Here is a 23,413-nt window from a genome sequence, read left to right as displayed (position 1 = left end):
TTTATTCACCCCTATCTTTTAACCCCTCTATCATTGCACCCCGATTTTAATCTTTCAATAAAATAAGGATTATTAAATTAGCAATATAGTCATTTGGCCATGCCTCAGCGGCCCGTGGGACTTGATATGAAACTATCACAACCAAACGTGGGATTGATTTATCCACTTAATAATGACAAAACATGCCTTTAATGTCGACTGCTAATTGGCGGGATGAAATGATAGAGGGGTGAAGTGATAGAGAGGTGAATAAATCGGGGTTAAATGATAGAGGGGTTAAATGATAGAGAGGTGAATAAATCGGGGTTAAATGATAGAGGGGTTAAATGATAGAGAGGTGAATAAATCGGGGTTAAATGATAGGTGTTAAATGAATAGGGGTGAAAAGAAGTAGAACCGTTTGAAACAGTCATTCTCCAAAAAGAACTAATTTCCCTCCGTTTCGTGCAAAAACAAGACCAAAAGAATTAGCTTGAGCAGCTAATGCTTGAATGTGTTTTAATAATCGTACAATAGTTGGACTGAATTATAGGAACGTCAAAGTAATTTCTTAAAGTTCTAACTAATACGAAATTTTAGGTGCTACATAACTTTGACCCAGGCTCTCAATCTGATTCTGGGTGGAGCACCTGCAGGTCCAGCTGGAACTGGGAAGACGGAGACAACCAAAGATTTGGGTAAAGCTCTAGGAATGATGGTGTATGTTTACAACTGTTCCGAACAGATGGACTACAAGTCTATTGGAAGCATTTTCAAGGGGTAAGCTGTGATTGCTCAAGGGTTTTATTGTTCAGCAGTTCTTGGTATTTTTGACTGCAGTTATGTAGTGTTTTCAAAATGAAGTAATCTCAAAAGGATAAAGTTTTGACTGGACTCGAATGCAGATATAGGACGTAGATAAATATAGGCTGTGAAATTGCGAAAAATACTAGTTGACCTGAATTGAGAGTGTTAAATGCTTGGGTTCAACTTAGCAATGCTTGGTACCCAGAAAAAGCTTTTTGAGAATACCACTGAACATACGACAAAGTGTCTTAGAACTCGTTTTGCTAAGATTTTAAATATTAAGTTTTAAGGCTTTAACTGTTTATGCATGGGTGGGTTTTGGTGTGCTTAGGTTGGCTTTGTGTGGTGCCTGGGGCTGCTTTGACGAGTTCAATCGAATATCTGTCGAGGTGTTATCAGTGGTTGCTACTCAGGTAATACCACTTAGACCTCTATTATTAATAGCCGCCCTCATCTTCTCAGCCGGCTATTATAGCGCTCCTATTTTTTTTTTTACTTCGTCGAATAAAAAAATGTTTCGCTTTACCTCATTTTGCCGCCTTTTCAACATTTTGCGTGAAATCTTTTTGACTTCTCTAGGCTAGTTTCTCTCTTCTCTCATTCTGCTAAAAGTGATTTTGAACATCAGTTGCTCAGCAAAGCAATTCAAAATGAACAGAGTTAGTACAAAAATGGATGTCAGAAATAGAAACGGGATAAACTCATAAAGCCCAATTTTAGATGCCCGCTATTTGAACGTCGTTCCTATAAGTCTTATTTACCATCTCTAATGCTTATTGTTATTGATGGTAGCCCCTGTAGCCTCTCTCTAAAACAGAAGTATGTTCAACCACGAAATGCCATCAAAATAAATCGGACTTAAAAAAATGTTTTTGTACAAAAATCTTTTTTTTTCAATATCTTCTGTTATTTCAATCCCAATGATGCTTATTGGAATCAACGGCGGCTATTTTCCGGCAATCTGCCGGGTATGTTTTAAACATGAAGCGGTTGTTTTAAATTAAAAGGGTAAGAGTTTATCAAAGTCTATATTTTCTTGGCAATCAATTGGGATATGAATTTAAATTTTTTTAATAGAACTTGAAATATATTTTTGCTTCTTTAAAAGTATATAATATCTGAATCGTGATCACAGCTTTAGAGAGGCCTAATTTCGAAATCCCATCCAGCAATTTTTAATTTATAAGTACACCATGCAATATAAAAATTTAGGTGAGGTCAATTCAAGATGGAATCCGGGACAAAAAGCCCAAGTTCAGTTATATGGGGGAGATCATCAGCCTGGAACCAACAGTGGGGCTATTTATCACTATGAATCCAGGTTATGCGGGCAGAGCGGAGCTTCCAGAGAATCTGAAGGCTTTGTTCAGACCTTGTGCAATGGTTGTGCCTGACTTTGCACTCATTGCTGAGATCATGCTGGTCGCAGAAGCATTCTCGGAAGCCAAGTTTTTGGCACAGTTAGTAGCTCATTTCAGTTGGTATCTTCCTTGACTATCAGTTGAAGAGAAGAGAAAATTCCCATGAACGGAGTTTGAAGCTTCAATGTTCAAAGCTTTCATGAGGTACCTGTTACATGGCTTCAGTATATCAAAACTGAGTAAAATCTTATCTTCGATAGCGTATTCCAAGGGATAATCTATTTAGGCAATATAATGAATTCTCTGGCCCCATCAACCTAATTTGAAATATAAAATGTGTATCTTTTCATTTTCATGAAGTTGAAATTTGAAGTGTCTCTATAAAAACTTCACCTTAAATTCACGTTTATTGATCAGAAAGTTCATCCGCCTGTACGAGCTCTGCCGGGAGCTACTCTCGAAGCAAGACCACTATGATTGGGGTTTGAGGGCTATCAAGTCTGTGTTGGTGGTGGCGGGAGCTCTTCGTCGAGCAGATCCGGACTTGCCAGAGGAGCAGGTGCTGATGAGAGCACTGAGAGACTTCAATGTGCCCAAAATCACCACCGATGATTTGCAGATCTTCTTAGGTTTGGCCCTGAGATCTGCCGTACTTTGTAGTCTGTTCACATCAGTGCTTTATAATTCTATCAATAATTTGGGTTTGATATTGTGACTGTACATTGCAAATACATAAGTGCAACTGGAAAGATGATATGTCTTTGATATCCTGAAAGACATTTTTGTTACGAAATGCATTTGTTACGAAATGAATTAATGCGTGTTTGTTTGTTTGTTTGCTTTGATAATGGTTTAACAGATAAAGCTATGCTGATGCGGAGATAGCCTTATCAAATAACAGATAAGGCTATGCAGTGCAACTAGTTCAAAAATAAGATCTTTTGTGACTATTCTAATAGGGAAATAATTTCTTCAGAGTGATCCTGTAATGCAACTGTGGAATTGATCACTATAATATTTTACTATGTTTTACAATATCGCACTGTTACATAATCGTTCAGCACAATTCGTTCAACATAAGGGCTAATAAACTTATATTTTCTCAGTACATGCACTGTTTGAATTAGTACACACCTTGATGACATCTTAGGACTGATTGGTGACTTGTTCCCCTCGATCAACGTTCCCCGCAAGCGGAACAAGGAACTCGAGTCCCTCATTAAGCGGACTGCCCTCAAACTCAGACTGCAGCCTGAAGACGCCTTCATCACTAAGTGTGTCCAGTTGCAGGAGCTGATTGATGTCAGACACTCAGTGTTTGTACTGGGAAATGCTGGAACAGGAAAGTCACAGGTATAGTTACAAAAGAAAGGGGTGCTTGCGATCTTCATATTCCCTCAGAAGTTGATGTATGCTGGAAATTTTAGCATGATGAGGTTTTAGCACTGTTGAAGCGAATTTGTAGATGAATAAGATGCAACATGTTCACATGTGGCTATTGTTTATGGGTATCCGTTTGCTGTATTTAGATCGTTTGCGTCAATAACTTCTCCAACCCTTTGTCTATGAGCGTTTTTTGTATGTTACAACAAAGTTTTCGACTGGTTTCAGATGTTGACCCTAGCCACTTAAGAACGAATCCCTAAATTGGTCTCCGTGTAGTTTTTGTAAAATCCAGAGAATTTTTGAGGACAAATATGCGTGATGATTTTGGTCGCGCCGAAACAGGAATTGGAGCGAAATTGGAGTGATTTTGAGAAAGTTTTCCACTGTAATGGCTAATTAGAACAAGAAAACGATGTTCAACAAAATTAGATTTCCGATTGTCGTTTTTTAATAGCCGCTCTCATCTTCTCAGCCGGCTATTATAGCGCTCCCAATTTTTACAATTCAAAGAATTTGAATTGTATTGGGGCGCTGTCTTTTTTTTTTTAAGATCTGTTCACACATTTTCATGATTTTTGAAGTCAAATTGGAGTAGTGATTTTGGTCACGCCGAAACAGGAAGTGGAGCGAAAAAGCGAGTGGTTTTGCGGCGTGAATTTTTTTCGCTCTAATTTTAAAGTAGAGTGAGAAAACGGTGTTTGAACAAAAATTCGCTTTCTCGCTAGTGGTTTTTTGTTCACATGCGGCAATTTCACGTTGGTTTTTACAGTTTTTTCGATTTTTCGGATCGGATTTTTTTCTAAATGGTTTTCACAATCCATTTATAGTCCGTTCTTGGTCTAGTTTTCTGTTTAGTCAATGAAAATTCTTTGAATGGTACGTCAGGACTTGTCCTGCTATGTTTTTTGTTTCGTCGTCTGACGCTCTTTTTTCGTTTTACGTTTGTTCACACATCAAAGCTGAAAAAGTCAAATTTTCTGAATGACTTCTTCCTCTCACTAACGGCATTTGCGCGCGTGACGGCATTTCTCAATCTCTTTAGCGAAAGTTTTTAGGTTATTTGCGTGATTAGATTTTGATCATACGTGACTTACCTCTACCTCACTCAATAAAATGACTTCTGCACTTTAAAACTTAAGTTTAAGTTGAATTTGTTTAAGGTCAAAGGAACTCATATGTGCAGTAAAGGGCCCTAATAAGAGGCTTCTGTGGAATGAATTTTAACAAGCTTTTTTAATTTATCGTTGAATGTTTTTTAGCCTAGTTTTTTGAGTCAACAAAAAATATTTCGCTTTACCTCATTTTGCCGCTTTTTCAACATTTTGCGTGAAAGCATTTTGACTTCTCTAGGCTAGTTTCTCTCTTCTCTCATTCTGCTAAAAGTGATTTTGAACATCAGTTGCTCAGCAAAGCCATTCAAAATGAGCATAGTCAGTATAAAAAATTGAAGTCAGAAATAGAAACGTGATAAACGCATAAAGCCCAATTTTTGATGCCCGCTATTTGAACGTCGTTCCTATAAGTCTTGGTTACCATCTCTAATGCTTATTGTTATTGACAGTAGTCCCTGTAGCCTCTCTTTGAGAAACAGAAGTATGTTCAACTACGAAATGCCATCAAAAGAAATTGGACTTAAAAAATGTTCTTGTACAAAAATCTTTTTTTTTCGAAATCATCTCTTCTTTCAATCCCAATCTTGCGTATTGGAATTAACGGTGGCTATTTTCCGGCAATCTGCTGGGTATCTTTTGTTAACGTGCGGGAAGTTGACTTTTTAATTGCTCTCAAAGAAAGTTTGTAGCAATTATATTAGGCTTGTGGTCTTTTTTGCGATTTTTCGCTTGGCCGATTTTTCGTCTGACCCATTTGACCTTTCGTCCTCAAAAACTGGACAAACACGTAGCGCTCGGAGGGCATTAAGTGACCGAGCAGCTCTCTAAGAGCTTTACGCTTTACTAATCTCTAAGTATGCGATTTACCGAAACTGTTTTGAGGAGATAATTTCAGGCTTAAAAGTGTGACCCCACGCATTCATCATTTGTTACTCTCTCGGTATGAGTTTTTTTTGTTAATCGCGTGTTAATTTTTATGGTCATACATTACTTCCGTGTTTACGTATTAGATCCAATTTGAGTTTGTAAACTCTAATCGGAATTATACTGGAGGTAACTTGAACTGTTTAGTTATAAAGCACTAAAACTGAAAATATTGGCGTCTGAAATTTTGATTTGAAGTCTAGCAGATTTAAACTTGATTTTTTGAATAGCACTTCGGGTTCGGTCAAGGGGGTCTTTTGGTCAAAGGGTTTAACAATCTATTTTCGGCTATTGTCTTGCAGATTGTAGGTTATGGTTTTTCGATTTTCGTTAAATCTGAAGCTGTATTTTCGGGTCAATTAAAGATCGTCTATGTGTTTAATTGCTCTCAAACTAAGTTTGTAGCAATTATATTAGTCCTGTCGGTCTTTTTTAATGCGATTTTCCCTTGATCGATTTTTCGTCTGACGCTTTTGACTTTTTGTCCTCAAAAACGGGATAAACAGGTAGCGCCCAGCGGGCATTAAGTGCTCTTATAGCCTTTCAGCTCTGTTTCAGCTCAAACTGTTTTGGAGACTTATAATTATGGTGTGAAGAGCGGTTCTTAGAGGTTGAAGACCCCCCCCCAACTGTTGACCCCCCACTACTGCCCCCCACCCGCCCCCACCGCGCTGTTGCCCCCCACCCGACTTTTGCCACTCCCATCAGCATCCCCCCATGGCTAGTTACTGACGAACAATCGCTCGCTAAAAACACGCAAATTTATACAAATTTTCACAATTTTTTTCAGGCTTTTTGAAAATTTGTCATTTTGTAACTTTTGTCAAATTTTTGAGTTTTATCAACCCTAGATGTCAAAGAACCCACTCTATGGTTTGATAATAGGTTACTGCACAGTTTCTAGTGGTAATAGAATGGTTTCAACTTTTCAACTTCGCGAGTTTTTACAATTTTTGAAAAAACTTGCAATTTTTTTCAACGTTTTTGGAAATTTTTATCGGTTTTTGGGTTTATCCAGCCTCATGAGCCAAGGAGCCTCATCTATGGTTTGATGATAGGTTACTGTATACTTTCTAGACGTAATGGAATTTTTTCAAGATTTTAACATCACGAATTTTAGCATTTTTTTTGAAAAAAATAGCATTTTCAACATTTTTTTAAACATTTATTGTCATTAAAGATTTTTCAGCCTCATGATTCAGAAAACCTGCGTAAGGGTTTGATAATATGTGTCTGCATAGTTTTTAGTGGTAATGGAATGCTTTTCAACTTTCTAATATCACAAATTTTATCAATTTGTTTTTATAAAACTTGAAATTTTTTCAAGTTTTTTGACAATTTTGGTCATTTTATAGGTTTATCTCAGCCTCAAGAGCCACGGAACCTCCTGTAGAGTTTGATGAAAGGTTTTTGTTTAGTTACTAGATGCAATGGAGTGTTTTAAAAGATTTAAACATTTAACGAGTTTTAGCATTTTTTTGAAAAGTTTTTGGCAACCTTCATGTTTTTTTGAAATTTTTTGTCATTTTTTAAGGTTTTTCTAGCCTCAAGAGCCAAGAAGCCTCCTTCAAGGTTTGATAATAAGCTGCTGCTTAGTTTCGAGAGTTAATGGAATGGTTATCATTGTTTTAATGACTCGAGTTTTAGAAATTTTTAAATAAATTTCAATTTGAAAAATTTTGAAAAATTATTGTTATGTTCCAAGTGTATGGATCTTTATGAGCCAGTGAAACGGTTTAAGGCCTGAAATAGGCATACTAGATGATCTCTTGACACAATGGAATGGTGTTTTGAAGATAGTAATATCACGAATTTTAGCAAGAATTTGTTAAAATTTGCACTTGTTTAAAATTTATGAATATTTTGTCCTTTTCTGAGTTTAACGATCATTACTGGCCATCGAAGCTTTTTAAGTCTTGCAGATGGGTTACATGACAAAAATCAAGAGACAAAAAAATGTTTTTGAACATTTTCTTTACTGTGAAATGAGGGAACTTTTCTTTGGAATTTTGCACTTTCATTTTTTTCTATATGATTTAGTTACTAACAAGTTTCGAAAACTTGAAGTTGTAGAGTCGAATCTCATCATGGAAAAAAATCGTAGCTCTCTCTCTCTCTCTCTCTCGCTCTCTCTGTGTTGGCTGGCGTTTCTTTCCTTCTCCTTCTCGCTCACGTTTAATCTCTCTCTCTCTCTCAATTCTTTTGTTGATGCCGCACTTCAGCGGCTGTTATGTGGCGTGATGTGATCGTCTATTACCCTAATCTCAGGCCCCTTCAATCAAGCTAAAGCTAACCTCACTAACCAGTGGCTAGCTACTGACGAAGCCAACCGCTCGCCGGTCGTTTGAGAGCAATTCGCCGGACTTTAGTCGGTTATGTTTTGGATATGTGAAATCTGTAGTTTGGAAATTGAAACGTGTCTTACTGAGGGGCGCTAATGAATGATGTGTTACAAATTATGTTGTTTATTTTGATCTTCGGCGTAATTTTTCATTACTCGATACCAAAAAACTTAAAGAGGCTTTTTGATTGCATTATGAAGCTTTTTTTGCGAATTGTCTATTTTTCTATTACAATATTGATGAAGTTTTAACTTACCTCAACCATTTGTTTTAATTTTACGTATCTTATCGAGCCGTTGACCCTCTTTACTTGCTAGTTGTGGAAAAAAACTTGATCCGGTTAACGTTTTCAATGGTTCTTCTAATTTGATTATAACTAGTACAGCAGTTGATTATTTCTCCAAATTCAAACTGTTATTAGATCAAGCTTAGGTTCTTTATTTTAGAGGCTGAATTCGCCACATATTTTGAATCTGGTGAAACAGTGGACCAAAGTAGAACGCTTTTTGGCTGTCAGAAAAAAATGCTGTCAATTTTTTTCATCTTTCTTTAGCTGCTCCTTGTCATATTTTTCCGCTGCCATTTGAAACGCGCATGTTCTCGCCTAATACTCACCATTTGGCACTATTTGTTGCAGCGTTTCGGAGCGCCAACCATCTCCATTTTTCCCGACGTCGAATTCGAGATATAGCTATTACGACTTGGTAAAAAGTAGTTAAATTGAATATGATTTTTGTTCCTTGATCATGTGGTGGACTAAGTGTTCTTCTGTTGGGTTGCACCATTAGTTAATTTCTTAAATAGAAAACATGAATAGAAACGTTTCCTTGCATTTAAATTTCTTTAAACTTTTTTTAAATACAAAAGTACAACGATTTGATTTTTTTCTTGCCTCTTCGTGCGTTTCAGAAATTGGGTGCTTTAACTGCTGAGCTAATTGCTGAGGCCCAGTAAATTGATTAGCTCTTTCCAAAAATATAACAAAATTATTGGGCTTAGCTTAAACAGTTCGTGAAGCTGTCTTCTGGTAAGGTCAGGAGTTATATATCTGAAGAGTTGCACATTCTTTGAACACATTGCAATTTATTTATAGCCCCGAAATAGTAGACCGAAAAGTTAATTAACCTTGCGGTCAGAATTTGGTACGGCCTTCACGACTAGTTTCTAATTGACAGAGGTATTTCTTTGTTCCTGTAATAAGTAGCTGGTCAAATGAGCTTAAGTTATCTTAAGCTTTATCAGCGGTAGATTTACAAGTTCAATAAGTCTGTTAAATTGGTTATAATCTAGATTACAGATACTTCAGTTGTTATTTCATCATATATACCATATTTGTTCTACATTTTTCTTTTCTCTATTCTGAAACTTTCTATATCTGAGCGTTGTTGATTTTCAGATAGACTATGGTTGGGTTTTATACAGCCGCTGCAAATATGAGAAGCGGTGGCAATTTAAATTCAACTTTTCCCCGATTTCTGAAATATCCCTTCAATTCTGCCCAATTATCACGACATCAACCTTCATCACGTTTTCATCACAATTCAATCACGCCCAGTCCTATCCGAACTAATTTATCAAAGCGTAACAATCAATCACTTTTGTATTTGCAACCTTATTCAAGAAATGTGTTCATTCTCAACAATTACAGTAGCGACACTGCCAATCTTAAACCGATTAAAAAACTCCTAGTCGCGAACCGAGGTGAGATTGCGGTTCGTGTTTTCAGAGCCTGTACCGAACTTGACATCAACACAGTCGCGATTTATTCCGAACAGGACCAAAAACAGGTGCATAGATTAAAGGCTGATGAAGCTTTCCTTATTGGGAAAGGCCTGGCACCCGTCCAGGCTTACCTGAACATCCCAGAAATTGTAGAACTCGCCGTGAAGAACAAAGTTGATGCGATACATCCTGGTTATGGGTTTCTCTCCGAGAGATCCGAATTCGCAAAAGCGTGTGTCGAGGCTGGCATTACTTTCGTGGGACCGTCACCCGAAGTTGTCAGGCAAATGGGCGACAAAGTTGAAGCAAGGAAAATAGCCCAACTTGCAGGGGTTCCATGTGTTCCGGGAACCGACACACCAATAGCATCTTACGAGGAAGCGGCTGAGTTCTGCAAGAACATCGATTTCCCGATTATGCTCAAAGCGGCGTTTGGTGGTGGAGGTCGTGGTATGCGCATTGTAAGAAGTGCTGAAGAGTTAGAAGAAAGTTTCAACCGTGCGAGCTCGGAGGCGTTAGCGGCGTTTGGTAATGGATCTATGTTTATCGAGAAGCTAATCGAAAACCCGAGACATATTGAAGTTCAAGTGATGGGTGACAAATACGGCAACGTTGTTCATTTATTAGAACGAGATTGCTCACTTCAACGTCGACATCAAAAATTGATCGAAGTTGCGCCGGCTGTTAATTTGGATGCCATGACTCTGGCAACTATGTGGAGCGATGCTGTGAAAATAGCCAGGAGCGTAAATTACGAGAACGCAGGAACAGTTGAATTCTTGTATGATCAAGATACACAAAAACATTACTTCATTGAGGTCAATGCCAGATTACAGGTCGAGCACACTGTCACGGAAGAGGTCACTGGAGTTGACCTTGTACAAACTCAAATCAGGGTGGCTGAAGGTCATTCGTTGGATAGTCTCAACATTTTCCAGAATCAAATCAAAGCCAAAGGAGTTGCAATTCAGTGCAGGATAACCTCAGAGGATCCGGGAAAGGATTTCCAGCCGGACACCGGAAGAATTGAAATGTTCAGAAGCGGAGAAGGAATGGGAATCCGTCTTGATAGTGCTTCCGCCTTTGCAGGTGCAGTAATATCTCCTCATTATGACTCGTTACTGATGAAAGTAATTGCTCATGGTCGTGATCACAAATCAACAATTGCTAAAATGCAGAGATCATTGAGAGAGTTTCGAATCAGAGGAGTTAAAACTAACATCCCGTTCTTGTTGAATGTTCTGGAACACCCGCGTTTCCAAAATGCTTCCATTGATACAAAATTTATAGACACTGATTCCGAAAGGTTGTTCAAGTTTCCGAAAACTAAAGACAGAGCTAGTAAGTTGTTAAAATATTTGGGTGAAGTGGCCGTCAATGGCCCCCAAAACCCAGGAGGTACGACACTGAAACCGTCCAGCGTCGATCCAATTGTTCCGGACGTCGATACAACCAAACCTATTCCTCACGGTTGGAGAGATATTTTGCTGGCGACAGGTCCGGAAGGTTTTGCGAAAGCTGTGCGAGATCACCAAGGACTACTTCTAATGGACACAACATTCAGAGATGCTCATCAAAGTTTGTTAGCTACACGAGTTCGTACGATAGACTTGAAGAAAATCGCTCCATATGTAGCATATAACATGCCAAACCTTTACAGTTTAGAGAACTGGGGAGGTGCTACGTACGATGTGTCAATGCGATTCCTGAATGAATGTCCCTGGGAAAGACTTGAACAACTTCGAGAACTGATTCCAAATATTCCCTTCCAAATGCTGCTCAGAGGCGCCAATGGCGTCGGATACACAAGCTATGCTGACAACGTAATTTACAAATTTTGCGAGTTGGCGTATAAATCTGGCCTCGATATCTTCCGAGTTTTTGACAGTTTGAACTATCTTCCGAGTTTGCTTCTCGGAATTGATGCTGCAGGTGCTTCGGGGGGAGTTGTCGAAGCGACCATATGTTACACTGGCGATGTCGTGAACCCGAGAGCTAATAAATACAACCTGGATTACTACATGAATCTTGCTGAGAAGCTAGTGCAGTCGGGGGCGCATGTTTTAACGATCAAAGACATGTCCGGAGTGCTGAAACCGAACGGAGCTCGACTTCTAGTTGGAGCTCTAAGAAAACAGTTCCCGCATATACCTATTCATATCCATACCCATGATACTGCGGGTGCTGGTGTAGCATCAATGCTGGCTTGTGCCGAATCAGGAGCTGACGTCGTAGATGTTGCTGTTGATTCCATGTCTGGTATGACATCCCAGCCCAGCATGGGTGCCATTGTCGCCGCAGTCGATAAAACTCCTGAATCGACCGGGTTGGATCTGGACAAAGTGTCTGAATATTCATCCTATTGGGAACAGGCTCGAAACCTCTACGCTCCATTCGAATGTGCAGTAACTATGAAGAGTGGCAACGCTGATGTTTACCAAAATGAGATTCCAGGTGGTCAATATACCAATTTGCAGTTCCAAGCTTTCAGTTTGGGCCTTGCGAGCCAATTCGAAAAGGTAAAGAAAGTATACGCCGAAGCAAACTTGCTTCTTGGTGACTTGGTCAAAGTAACTCCGTCTTCTAAAATGGTCGGAGACCTAGCACAATTCATGGTACAAAATGATCTGACCGTGGAAGACGTTGAAAGACAGGCAGATGAATTGTCGTTTCCAAAGTCAGTTGTCGAGTTCATGCAAGGCCAACTGGGGCAACCGCTGGGCGGGTTCCCAGAGCCATTGCGGACCAAAGTCTTGAAAGGCCTCCCAAAGGTTGAACAGAGACCAGGAGAGGTTCTGGAACCGGTAAATTTCGAACAAGTTAAAAAGGAGCTAGCTGAGATGTGGGAATTTGAAGATGATATAACGAACCAAGACGTTATGAGCTACATTTTGTACCCAAAAGTTACAGATACTTTCAAGCGAAATGTGGATAAATACGGGCCCGTGAGTTGCCTTGAAACGAGACAGTTTTTAGTCGGACCGAAAATTGGAGAGGAGTTCAACGTCGAAATTGAGCATGGGAAAATTCTATCAATCAAGTTATTATCAATTGGGGAATTAGACGCTGCTTTAGGTCAAAGGGAAGTATTTTTTGAAATGAATGGACAATTGCGATCCATAATCGTGAAAGACACTCAAGCACAAGCATCGCTCAGCCATCACCCGAAAGCACGCGAGGGTGTGAAAGGATCAATTGGAGCACCAATGCCAGGAACTGTACTAGATATCAAGGTCACCAAAGGTCAAGAGGTTAAGAAGAATGACCCATTGGCGGTCCTGAGTGCGATGAAAATGGAAATGGTGGTGAGCTCACCTGTTGACGGAGTCGTTAAAAGTATCGAAGCAGAACCCGGTATGAATTTAGAAGGTCATGACCTTTTGATGGAAATCGAGTGAACAAATCAGTCATACCTCGATCACTTCTCGAAAACAAATAATCCCTAGCTGAACTGTCATTAAAATTGTAAATAGAAACTTGTATCTCACGATAGACTGAAATATCCTTAGTAATGATAATGATAATTATAAAAATTTGTAGTCATCAGTTATCTAGTGCTGTATAATGGACCATTGTCTAGCTGCTAGCTTCCGCAATATTGCATTATATCGGTGTAGTTTAGATACCATTTGTATTTGATGCTCTATATATTCAGGAAACTTTGTTTTCAGAAGACCAGATCCGCTTTGTATTAACCCATCACTGCGCTGTTACTATCAGAAGAGCTTTCAATCGTTTTTTTTTCAACTCTTTAGTTGTTGGTATCACCTTAAGAGCTGCAGATATCTGTTAATTTGCTAGATTTTAAATGAATAGCCAATAATCAATTGATTATTATAAGGAAGTCGGACCAAAGGAAGCACGCAAAATTTTCAGAAAAAAGTTTGTCCGCTTTTAGAACTACAACTTTTCTATTTGGCTCCAAATTGTGCGCAGATATTGAATTGCTTAGTTCTTATCCGACCGGTATATTCTGTTGGACTCTCAGAAAAGTAGGCTCAGATTTTCTGTTATTGCTAGAGTTCAGAATTTGTGAGAGAGATTTAAATTAAATGGGTTTGATTTCACTGAGGTCCATTTTTTTCAAATAAGTTCAAATTGCCGAAAATTTTGATTAATTTTAGTCTTGTTTTTGGCTCACGACTTATATCTTGGTGCTTGTCCGTCCTCGTATGTTCTGTGTTCGAATTTAGGAGAGCGTTTATTTCTCTTTTTTCCACCTCCAATTAGTTAAGGTTAACTAAATTGTTTAACCGGGTGAATGTGCTTTTAGTTCATTTGGTTTTAATAGCTGCTGAAGTGATCGATGAGTAGAATCGTTTTGCAACTGCTCTTGTCTTTCGTTTAACAACGATAATTTTAAAATCAATTTAGCCTTTAAAAGACCGAATCATAGTTTCTGCTCTGGGCAAAAAGTATTTGATATTAAGCTCCGTCATCATTTGAAATTTGTGCCTCATTTGAAGAAAAATTTGATCTAACTTTGTGCTATAGCCAAAAAGTTCATCAAGAAGTTGAGTTGAAAACAATTTTTCTTGCAACATTTATCAGGTTTGAAAAGGATTGCATGTATAACATGTAATTGCGCATATACCAGACTTCAATTTGAGTTCGCCACCAGTGTGATCTCCTTGTTGTAGCCTTCTTAATTTTGAACTAGGCTAACAGTGAGGGGAAGCTGTTGACCAGAAGATCGATCACCCTTACTTAGAACAAACCAAAGTTATAAAGAAAAATGATGAAGCAAGCGCTACCTTGTTTCTCCTCTGAAATTTCCACTCGTCCACTCTTGCAGGATGTTAGAAATGCTTTGTACCAAATCACCTTAATTGATTGAAGAGCACCAATATAGGACTCTGTCCTACAGAAGTGATTTAATCAACACTCCCAGGCAATTAACAACTTTAGAACAAAATAATTGAAAGTAATTTGGATCAACTTAAAATTTTTTCGCGATTCACTTAAGAATTTCCAGTAAAACAATGTGTTCACAGCACTCTGACTGATCTTGGACCTTCAACTCAGTTTCGAAGATTTAATCCCACTAAATCAATTGCTCTCAACCTCAGTAGTTTCTCTCTCCCTCTACTTTTTCTCGATTATGTGATTACAGCTTTATCTCTTTGGGTTACGTTATCTTGTCTCTAATAAATACACTTAAAGCTCCCAAGTAAACACTGTATCTTATTTTGAGTGATTGACACATCCATAGGAAAGCCTCTATTTACTTAACAAACGCAACATCAATTTTTGCGATCGGTATGGCTCTATTTGCGTAGGCGAAATTGGCGCCAAGGCAATTTTGCCACTGTTGTTCCTTAAGGGCAATTGTTTTATATGTATAAGTTTTTCGCTAATTCATGCCCTCTAAAGCTAAAACAATGGCTCGGGGTGCTTTTTCCTCCAATCCCTGCAATTCGTTCTACAAAAAAAAACAAAAACCAAAATTGCCCGAAAACTAACAATTTGACCTCTAAGGAGGGTTAACAAGGGGTCCATTGTCCAAGATTCGGGTTTAGGTTGATTGACAAGGGTCAAGTCGTGGCCAAGATTTTTAGTCAAGTCAACTAATTATTGTCATGGAACGCCCTCTCATATTTGCACCTACCCACAAAATTTCATGCCCTAACTCCCGCTAGAACACGAGCAGTTTCTGCGCACACTTATCGTCGACTTCTCGATTACCCGAAAACTCCAAACTTAAAAGCTCGATTAGTGGTCAAAACGTCTTCGGATGAAAATTTCTAGAAAATATAGTGTGCCATCAACTTGCCTACCAAGTTTCTTGACCAACTAAAACCGAGAAATCCAAATTCGGAAAAAGTGATCTGGGTGGGTATATTTTGTCACTAACAGTCCTGAGTTATCATATTTTTACCTTATTACACTCATCTAGGGGCTAGAATTTCGTATTTTTTGGTTCTGGTTGTCCCGCAGCACCGGCGTGTGGTCGAAATATGGGGTTAAAAATATCATCATTCGAAAGCCCTTAAAAAAGTTACACTAACCCTCCAAAAATCAAATGGGTTACTACCAATACTCCGAGTAAATCAAATTTTACGTTCCGCAGCTTGGGCGTGCGCTAGTTCCGTGCAGGTTGGCGTGGGTTCCAGCCTGAGTTTATAATCGGATTCCTCGTTCCCAAATTAGTCAATTCCCCAAATTTCAGACGAATCCGACTCCAACTTATTGAAAAAAACACTATTTTAATTTATGTGCTTACTACCTTCCTGTGATATGTACCAATATTCTCAAAAATTGCCATTTTACATCCTAAACTTTTCCCGAGATCATGCAAAAGCTCAATTCATACGTGCATGACATTCCGACTGATTAATCTTATTGTTTCTGACTCAAACATTCATAATTCACAGTAAAATACCCAAAAACCTTCAAATCACGCTTCAACGGTGTTAATAACTGGAGGGCGGGTTGTCTGATTGGCCTGAAAATTTTGCCCGCAAAAGAGGACCGTAGGGGGTTCCTCACATCAATGATTGGTTACCAACCAATAACCCCTTCCCATCCTGGTGGAGGGGGGGGTAGGACAAGTTCTGCTCCACGTTCTTTCTTAAAACTGATAAATTGCCTTTTAATTTAATCTAAATCAACAAAACTCTACTGAACTAAGTCATCTGTCTTAGTTTGCGGACAGTATTGAGTCTATACATTTTCAGTTGAAATGGATAGTCACATCTACTATGAAATCTTGGCTTGGTCCCTAGCGATCATTTTCTCCACAGCCAAGGCTATTTTTGGATCCATTTTTTTTAAATATCATCCGTATTTATACGGCCTCTAGCCGCCATCTTTCATTTGCTACTCCTTTGGGAGCCCTTTTCGCCTTTTCCTTATGGGTTTTTATTTCAGTGCGGGTGCAGATGTAACAGCTTCTAAACGGGAGGGCTCAAATAAGGACGAGGAATGTGTTGCGGGCACTGAAATCTTGGATCCACACGAACTCGATTGAGTTTTTGCGTACAACTTTTCTGGTTTGATTTTTTTGACCATTTTAGCTTTAAATACTTTCTTTTATGACCTTTACTGTTCTTATATTCGTTCATTTTTACATTCACTGCCGCCTGTTTGTCTCATCAATCTAACCTGACAGCCCTTCATTACTCAACCTCGACCAATTTGTCATTCTTTTATCCGGTTTGTAAATTTGCTTGCTTTTATGCATATTTGTTATAATGAGAATTCGGGTCACTATGTGTTTGCTTTCAGGAAATTGTTTAAATTTGCTCAATTTAGCTTCGGTATAATTATCTTAAATTGATTGTCCTAATTACAAGCTTTGCAACAAGTCTACATACAAGCATATTCGTCGCTCAGTTCAATTTCCTTGCTCGCTGCACTCCTCCCTCTATTCTCATGATACTCCTGAATGATTGCAAAACCTGAGTCAACGTAATTTATTAAGTACAGAAAAATGAAATGCTTCCAATAACGCGAGGATTATAGAATGTGTGAATGAAAATTCAGTTTTCGTCACTCGATTCTTATCTCCCTTCGTTCCAAGTGAGATAATTTTTCTAGTAGTAACCTCTCCCGTGCCCCACATCGTTCCAATGCTCTCTGCATCTTACGCTTATGCTATTTGCGCATTCCCGAAGGTTTTTACCCCTCAAATTCTGCGTCTTCTCCCCACTCAATATGCCACTCGTTGCCCAGTCAGTGGTTGTCTAATGGTCCAAGAGTAAAGTTGCCTTTGAGCCCATCTAGGCATCCATCCACTTACTATGATCGATTCTTCCCCAGTGGCATCGTTGTGTCTTGATAATGAAATATTTGGATTTTCTGGCCGCCCTTGCTCCGGATCTTTTGCCCACTCTTGATGTTCTCTTCCTTCCCTTCTGCTTGAGGCATTAACTCCCCTTAACTATCACTCCACTTTGATGGGCTACTCATGATGGATTGCTCTATTGCTCAAAATGAATTCCTGCCAGGTATCACGGATGCTGTAATCTTAAAATTCTTCTTAAATTCTTCATTTGCTAAGTTTGTATACTCAAGATAAATAGTTTTTTATTTTGTGATGAGAGAATTCCGCTAACTTCGACCTATTGTTTTAGTGCCTCGTTAATCACTATCTCAAGTAAGCCGTATTTTTTAAAGAAAATCCTGATTTCGGTTTACTTTTCGATCAATCTACGCATCATACGCCTGCTTAATCATCCAAATTTTCAAAATTACCCAAACCACTCAACCAGAGCTCACAATATAATTAAATTCTCTCTCTCTCTCACTTTTTAACCAAACAAAAAACTATTTATACATATATTCCCCAACTTGTGTTCTATGTTTTAATGGCAGTACCGGTAACCATCTGCTCATGTCTTGTTGCTATTTCATGGAAGCATTCAATAGCCGAACAATTGCCCTTGTTCCGCGTGGGATAACGATCAAACCGTTTGACTTTCTGCCTGCTATGGAGGTAGAATGTATCTTGGTGCAGGTCGTCTCAAAGAACCCTGTACCCTCAAATCTGGAAGAATTCGATTTGCTCGTTGTTTCAATCCTCCGCAACAGCCGGGATAACAGACTGCCACTTGTCAACTCATCAGCTGCTCGTCAACGTTTCAAGCTGGCGCTGAGGAACGAATCCGAGTGATACGAAGACAAATCTATCATACACCAGATTTTGGGTTCGGTAAAAAAAGCCAAAACTAGCTGACTAAGAACTCAAACTCTTGACTAAAAATTGACTGTCCATATTTTGGCTGCTAACAGTCTTTATTATTGTTTTTTTAATGTCTTTTTCCTGACTCGGTGATCTGAGTGCTGAACGCCTCTAGCTATCTTATTACTTCACCTCAATACCAGGCACTCTTGAGTCCTATTTTTATTTTTTGAATGAATCAGGATAATAAACAACTATGGGATAGTACAAACTTTGCCCTCATTCAAAGCTTATAATCGTTAATACTGTAGTAAAGGAAACAAAATTATAATTGTTAGTCTTATAAAATATAAACTAAAACCGAGGACCGTCTGTGGGATCAATTCTATTAAACTGAACATTTTCTTACATTGTAAAAATTAGCGGTCCTCATTTTTTGATATTAAGATATTTCCCTTAAAGGAAAAGGTGTTAATATGTAGCACATCAATGTCTGAGTAAATAAGAATTTGATTCAAAATACATCCGATTAGCACCATACTATCTTGACTACTAAAGAGTCAGAGGAAAGTCTGTACTCACGTAATTTATTCCCGATTATAGAAGAGTAAAGAAAATTTTAGGAGGGCCAGCGTGTATAGGGCCAGCGTGCTCCCCGCTTTATTGGTTCACATCATTTCCTGCCAAATTCTTTTCTGCATAAGATCACGTCCTGGAGTAACTTTGGAGGGGTTTGTCACTGTCCTTTCCCCCTGCGAGCTGACTGCCAACTCGATTGGTCCTGGTTCGTACTGCGGCAGCTCGGCCTCTTCGGGAAGAGAATCGCGGTTATGCGTAGAGCTTCGCTGCCTACCCTCTAAGTCGTCTAAAATCATCCGTGTGGAGCTGTGGGACGAGGACCCAATCACCACCCACCTCCTCATTGCTGATACCATCGATGCTGCGTCTTTTGTTTCCTCTTTGATAGAGCATTGGGGGAACATTTCTTCGTCTCAGATGATCGATAAAATTTTCGTCGGTCAGTCTCTCATGGCTTGGGCACAACTTGAGTTTGTAATTTCTTCCAAACTAGCCAGAACAGAAAAAGCAAAGTGGTTATCGCCACGAGGTCAAACAGAATTTACAGGGGTGAACTGTGGTTCGCTTTCCAGTGCAATTGCTTATGTTTGTCCAGAATATGCTCTGCAAAATGTCGGGCAATCTTTTCCGGTAGGTCAACCAAGTTGAGCCTAGGAGACTATATCCGTGTGCGGCATTAACGAACGGTTCGGGTATTTCAACTCTTACTTTCTCACTTTACACTGTTCTTAAAACTTCAAACAAAGGTTGCAGAAGCGGATGTTTAACAAGTACAATTCTGCTTGAATTGTGCTTGCATGTTCTTGAATCCGGGTATAGAACGATCGTTCCCGTGGTGTTTTCACCCCTTCCATGGCAACTGGGTCTAATCAGACAACTTCTGCATCCCGGTGTCTGCTCCCCCTGTGACTGGTCGCTCACTCGAGTATAGTTTTTAAACTTCAAATCATCTTTACTGTACGAGGTTAGATAAGTTGAGTCATCCAGGTATTCCGCAGCTGCTTCGTCAGGTAGAATTTCAACTTCGCGTGGACAAAGTCTCAAAGCGGACGTCTGTAAGTTGAAAAACAAAAGCGGAAGACATGTTGAGGAGCTTCGTGCCATTGGAAAAGGTTTTTAGCAGAGTAACAACCTGGAGCTCCCCCTCAGGAATTCATCTTTTCTTCGGTAACCTCTGCAAAGTTGTTGTTATATTCCAAGACAAACAAATAATTCGTATCATATCTGTACTTGGTTGCCGTCGATCCGTTAGCTATTGGCTGCGGAATAGGCAACAAGCGGTAAACACAAGGAAAACGTTTTGTATAATGAGCCGGAATGTTAAGGGAAATGTTCAAGCTATTTGGAGTAACTACTGTCGATTCCACAAGTTCCAACCTGTAATACATCATAAGATCATGTCGTGGAATTGCCTCCTTCAGGGTGTCCAGTTGAAGTCCCATCTTTGACCTGCGACGGTACTTCCTGTGGAATCAATGTAGCAGGAATGTGTCCCTGGGCCAGAAAACCGAATGCATCGTCCAACACGTAGCCAAAATTGAGCAAGGCAACTTTGTAGGAAATTAACTCCAGTCTTATAGCAGTCATATGATCGCTGAAATTTCAAACTCCTGTTGTGAAGGCAATGCTCTTTTTAACTTTTTGATGCCCACTCATGACTCCTATCATACTGTCCCGAAACCGCAAATCGAATGTGCCAAAATTTGCGTTTGCATCCTTGGATATCAGCCGTAATTGAAACTGGGTCTTGTTAATTGACCCAAGAGTGGCCAAGCAAGTGAATCTTTTCTCTTGATTCCAACGTAACTGTTCGAATAGCTCCGTTCAAGAACTCGGTTTCTTTGCCCAAACAGTCGATGTCCTTGTTGCTTCCACAGAAACCAAAAAGACAGTGAAACCTTCCTTAATTACAGGAGCAAGTATAATTGAGGTATTTACAGACGGCACCAATCCCGACAAAAATCGCTCCAGCAACGCAAAGTTCGCGGCCATGATGGGGATTAGTCGTTCCATTAACAAACGTCCCTAAGCGGTCCCCCCAAACCTTTTCAATCTCCTGGACTTCATATTCCACTCTTTTTTGTCGCAAATGTACTGTTCAACAATCGTTCATGGGTTTCCTGATCGACGCACATGGTTCCGTCGTAGACTCACCACTTTTGTGACAAATTCAACTGGAATTCCTGATATGCCAAGTCTAAGTGAGTCAGATTTTTTGCCGGTAGTCCGGGAATTGGCACGGTTACCCTCGTCGCCTCGAGTCCCCTTGAAATTATCACTGGAGTTTTTTGAATAAAAGCAGCTCCAGCCGTGTTCCGTTCGATCTCTGATTGCACTGTTCCCGAGAGAAAGAAGAACGCAAGGGCACTCCACACAACCACCCCATCCATTATGAAGGATTGTATCTAAATAAATGTCAATGTTATTTTTTAATGAATACTATGATAAACCTAATTCGTATATCGAGATCAATAATTTTGCCCCAATTCTGAAAATAATTTTTCAACTAACTGATTTTATTTTTGCAAAGAGGAAACCCCCCTCCCAAAAAATACCTTGAACCTATCAATAATATCAAAATAAGACGTCTATTCGTCAATCCCGAGTCGGATCACGGGCTTAATGTCTCGCCGAGGTTGTCTGCGCGCCAAAGGAGTCTCTTCTAGCACTTCAGGCGGTTCATTAGCTTGGATCACCGGTTGTTCTTTTGCGTCACGTTACATTTGTCTGTTTGTCGTTTCTAATCGTCATTGGAGTTTCCGCGTTGCTCTGGTTTGATACTCTTAGATTTCTCCATTGTCCAGTGTTTGTATCAGCTATCATGTCTACCATCTCTGCCACAATGGAGCGGCTAGAATCTTGTTCGGCTTGAACTATCGGGACGGAGGGCTCATTTGATCTAGCAGCACGTAATCGGACTTGTGTCGCAGCAATATTACGTCTGCGTTGTTGCCTTTCATCGAGCGTGTTTTCGGTATTCCTCGAGACCTCCCCATCATCATCGTCGTCTTCAACTTGATCTATCTGTTGATTGTCAGGAAATTTATTGAAGAAATCCTGCGAACGAAAAGATTTAGGGTGCTGATTCCTACCAATTGCGTCACCTGTTTGCTCCTCATTATATGGTTTTAACAAATTAAAATGAACTATCCGCGTTTTTCTCGGTCATCCTTCTTTGTAAATCATGTGGTTGACTTCTGATGTCCGTTCCTGGTAATGTAGTGGCCGTCGTATGGCACAAAGAATTTCTTGGATTTTGCCTTTTGCTTTGAGTAAAGCCAAATTTTTACTCCAATTTCGTTGGGTTCACCATAAACCTTTTTGAAATACAGATCTTTCTGTCTCTGCTGATTTACTCCTAGTTGCTCCCTGGCTTTAGCGCGAGATTCGCTAAACTCTGCCTCTAGCCACTCGATAAATTCTCCCTGGCTGCGCTCTTCGTCATGGGGCTTTGGATATAACCAGTCGATTGGGTACTGACACTCCTGTCCAAATACTAGACTAAACGGCGTCGGTTGTGTGGTCCTATGAACGGTTCTGTTCTAAAAAGTCTACATGGGGAACATCTCGTCCGAGGCACAAGGATTATCAGCACAATACTTGGATTTGACATCCGCAAAAACTCTATTGTGCCTTAAACTTTGACCATTTCCTTGAGGATGATAAGGAGACGTACGCCTCTTGTCGGGCTCATTTGATCTAGCAGCACGTAATCGGACTTGTGTCGCAGCAATATTACGTCTGCGTTGTTGCCTTTCATCGAGCGTGTTTTCGGTATTCCTCAGGACCTCCCCATCATCATCGTCGTCTTCAGCTTGATCTATCTGTTGATTACCAGGAAATTTATTGAAGAAATCCTGCGAACGAAAAGGTGTAGGGCGCTGATTCCTACCAATTGCGTCACCTGTTTGCTCCTCATTATTTGGTTTTAACAACTTAAAATGAACTATCCGCGTTTTTCTGGGTCATCCTTCTTTGTAAATCATGTGGTTGACTTCTGATGTCCGTTCCTGGTAATGTAGTGGCCGACGTATGGCACAAAGAATTTCTTGGATTTTGCCTTTTGCTTTGAGTAAAGCCAAATTTTTACTCCAATTTTGTTGGGTTCACCATAAACTTTTTTTGAAATACTGATCTTTCTGTCTCTGCTGATTTACTCCTAGTTGCTCCCTGGCTTTAGCGCGAGATTCGCGAAACTCTGCCTCTAGCCACTCGATAAATTCTCCCTGGCTGCGCTCTTCTTCATGGGGCTTTGGATATAACCAGTCGATCGGGTACTGACACTCCTGTCCAAATACTAGACTAAACGGCGTCGGTTGTGTGGTCCTATGAACGGTTCTGTTCTAAAAAGTCTTCAAAGGGTAACATCTCGTCCGAGGCACAAGGATTATCAGCACAATACTTGGATTTGACATCCGCAAAAACTCCGGGTGCCCACTCAACAAAAGCTTTTTCTATATCCAATCGCATTGAGGGGCACCAGAATCTATGCCTGACTCGATTGAGTGTTTGCTCGAAAGCAAAGTGACCCCCGCTAACAGGAGAGTCATCTTATTGCTCTAATATTTCTTTACACTC

The 23,413-nt window shown here is 39.7% G+C and overlaps 2 protein-coding genes across 5 annotated transcripts in view; both read left to right on the top strand.

Moving 5' to 3' along the window:
- LOC142342601 (dynein beta chain, ciliary-like) overlaps positions 1-23,413 on the top strand; it is a 300,993-nt gene that overhangs the window by 125,339 nt on the left and 152,241 nt on the right. For all 4 annotated transcript variants that reach the window (XM_075393992.1, XM_075393990.1, XM_075393991.1 and 1 more), the window contains 5 exons: positions 580-759; positions 1,118-1,199; positions 1,999-2,246; positions 2,565-2,776; positions 3,298-3,500. In XM_075393992.1, coding sequence (XP_075250107.1) covers positions 580-759; positions 1,118-1,199; positions 1,999-2,246; positions 2,565-2,776; positions 3,298-3,500 — 925 coding nt within the window. The remainder of the gene's footprint in view (positions 1-579; positions 760-1,117; positions 1,200-1,998; positions 2,247-2,564; positions 2,777-3,297; positions 3,501-23,413) is intronic.
- On the top strand, positions 9,219-13,370 carry LOC142342600 (pyruvate carboxylase, mitochondrial-like). The gene has a single exon (XM_075393989.1). It carries the CDS (start codon positions 9,315-9,317, stop codon positions 13,029-13,031), a length of 3,717 nt encoding a protein of 1,238 aa, XP_075250104.1. The 5' UTR covers positions 9,219-9,314; the 3' UTR covers positions 13,032-13,370.

Source organism: Convolutriloba macropyga, chromosome 7 (assembly GCF_964194025.1).
Source record: "Convolutriloba macropyga chromosome 7, txConMacr16.3, whole genome shotgun sequence".
Lineage (NCBI taxonomy): Eukaryota > Metazoa > Xenacoelomorpha > Acoela > Convolutidae > Convolutriloba > Convolutriloba macropyga.
This window is presented reverse-complemented; position numbering and strand designations above follow the sequence as displayed.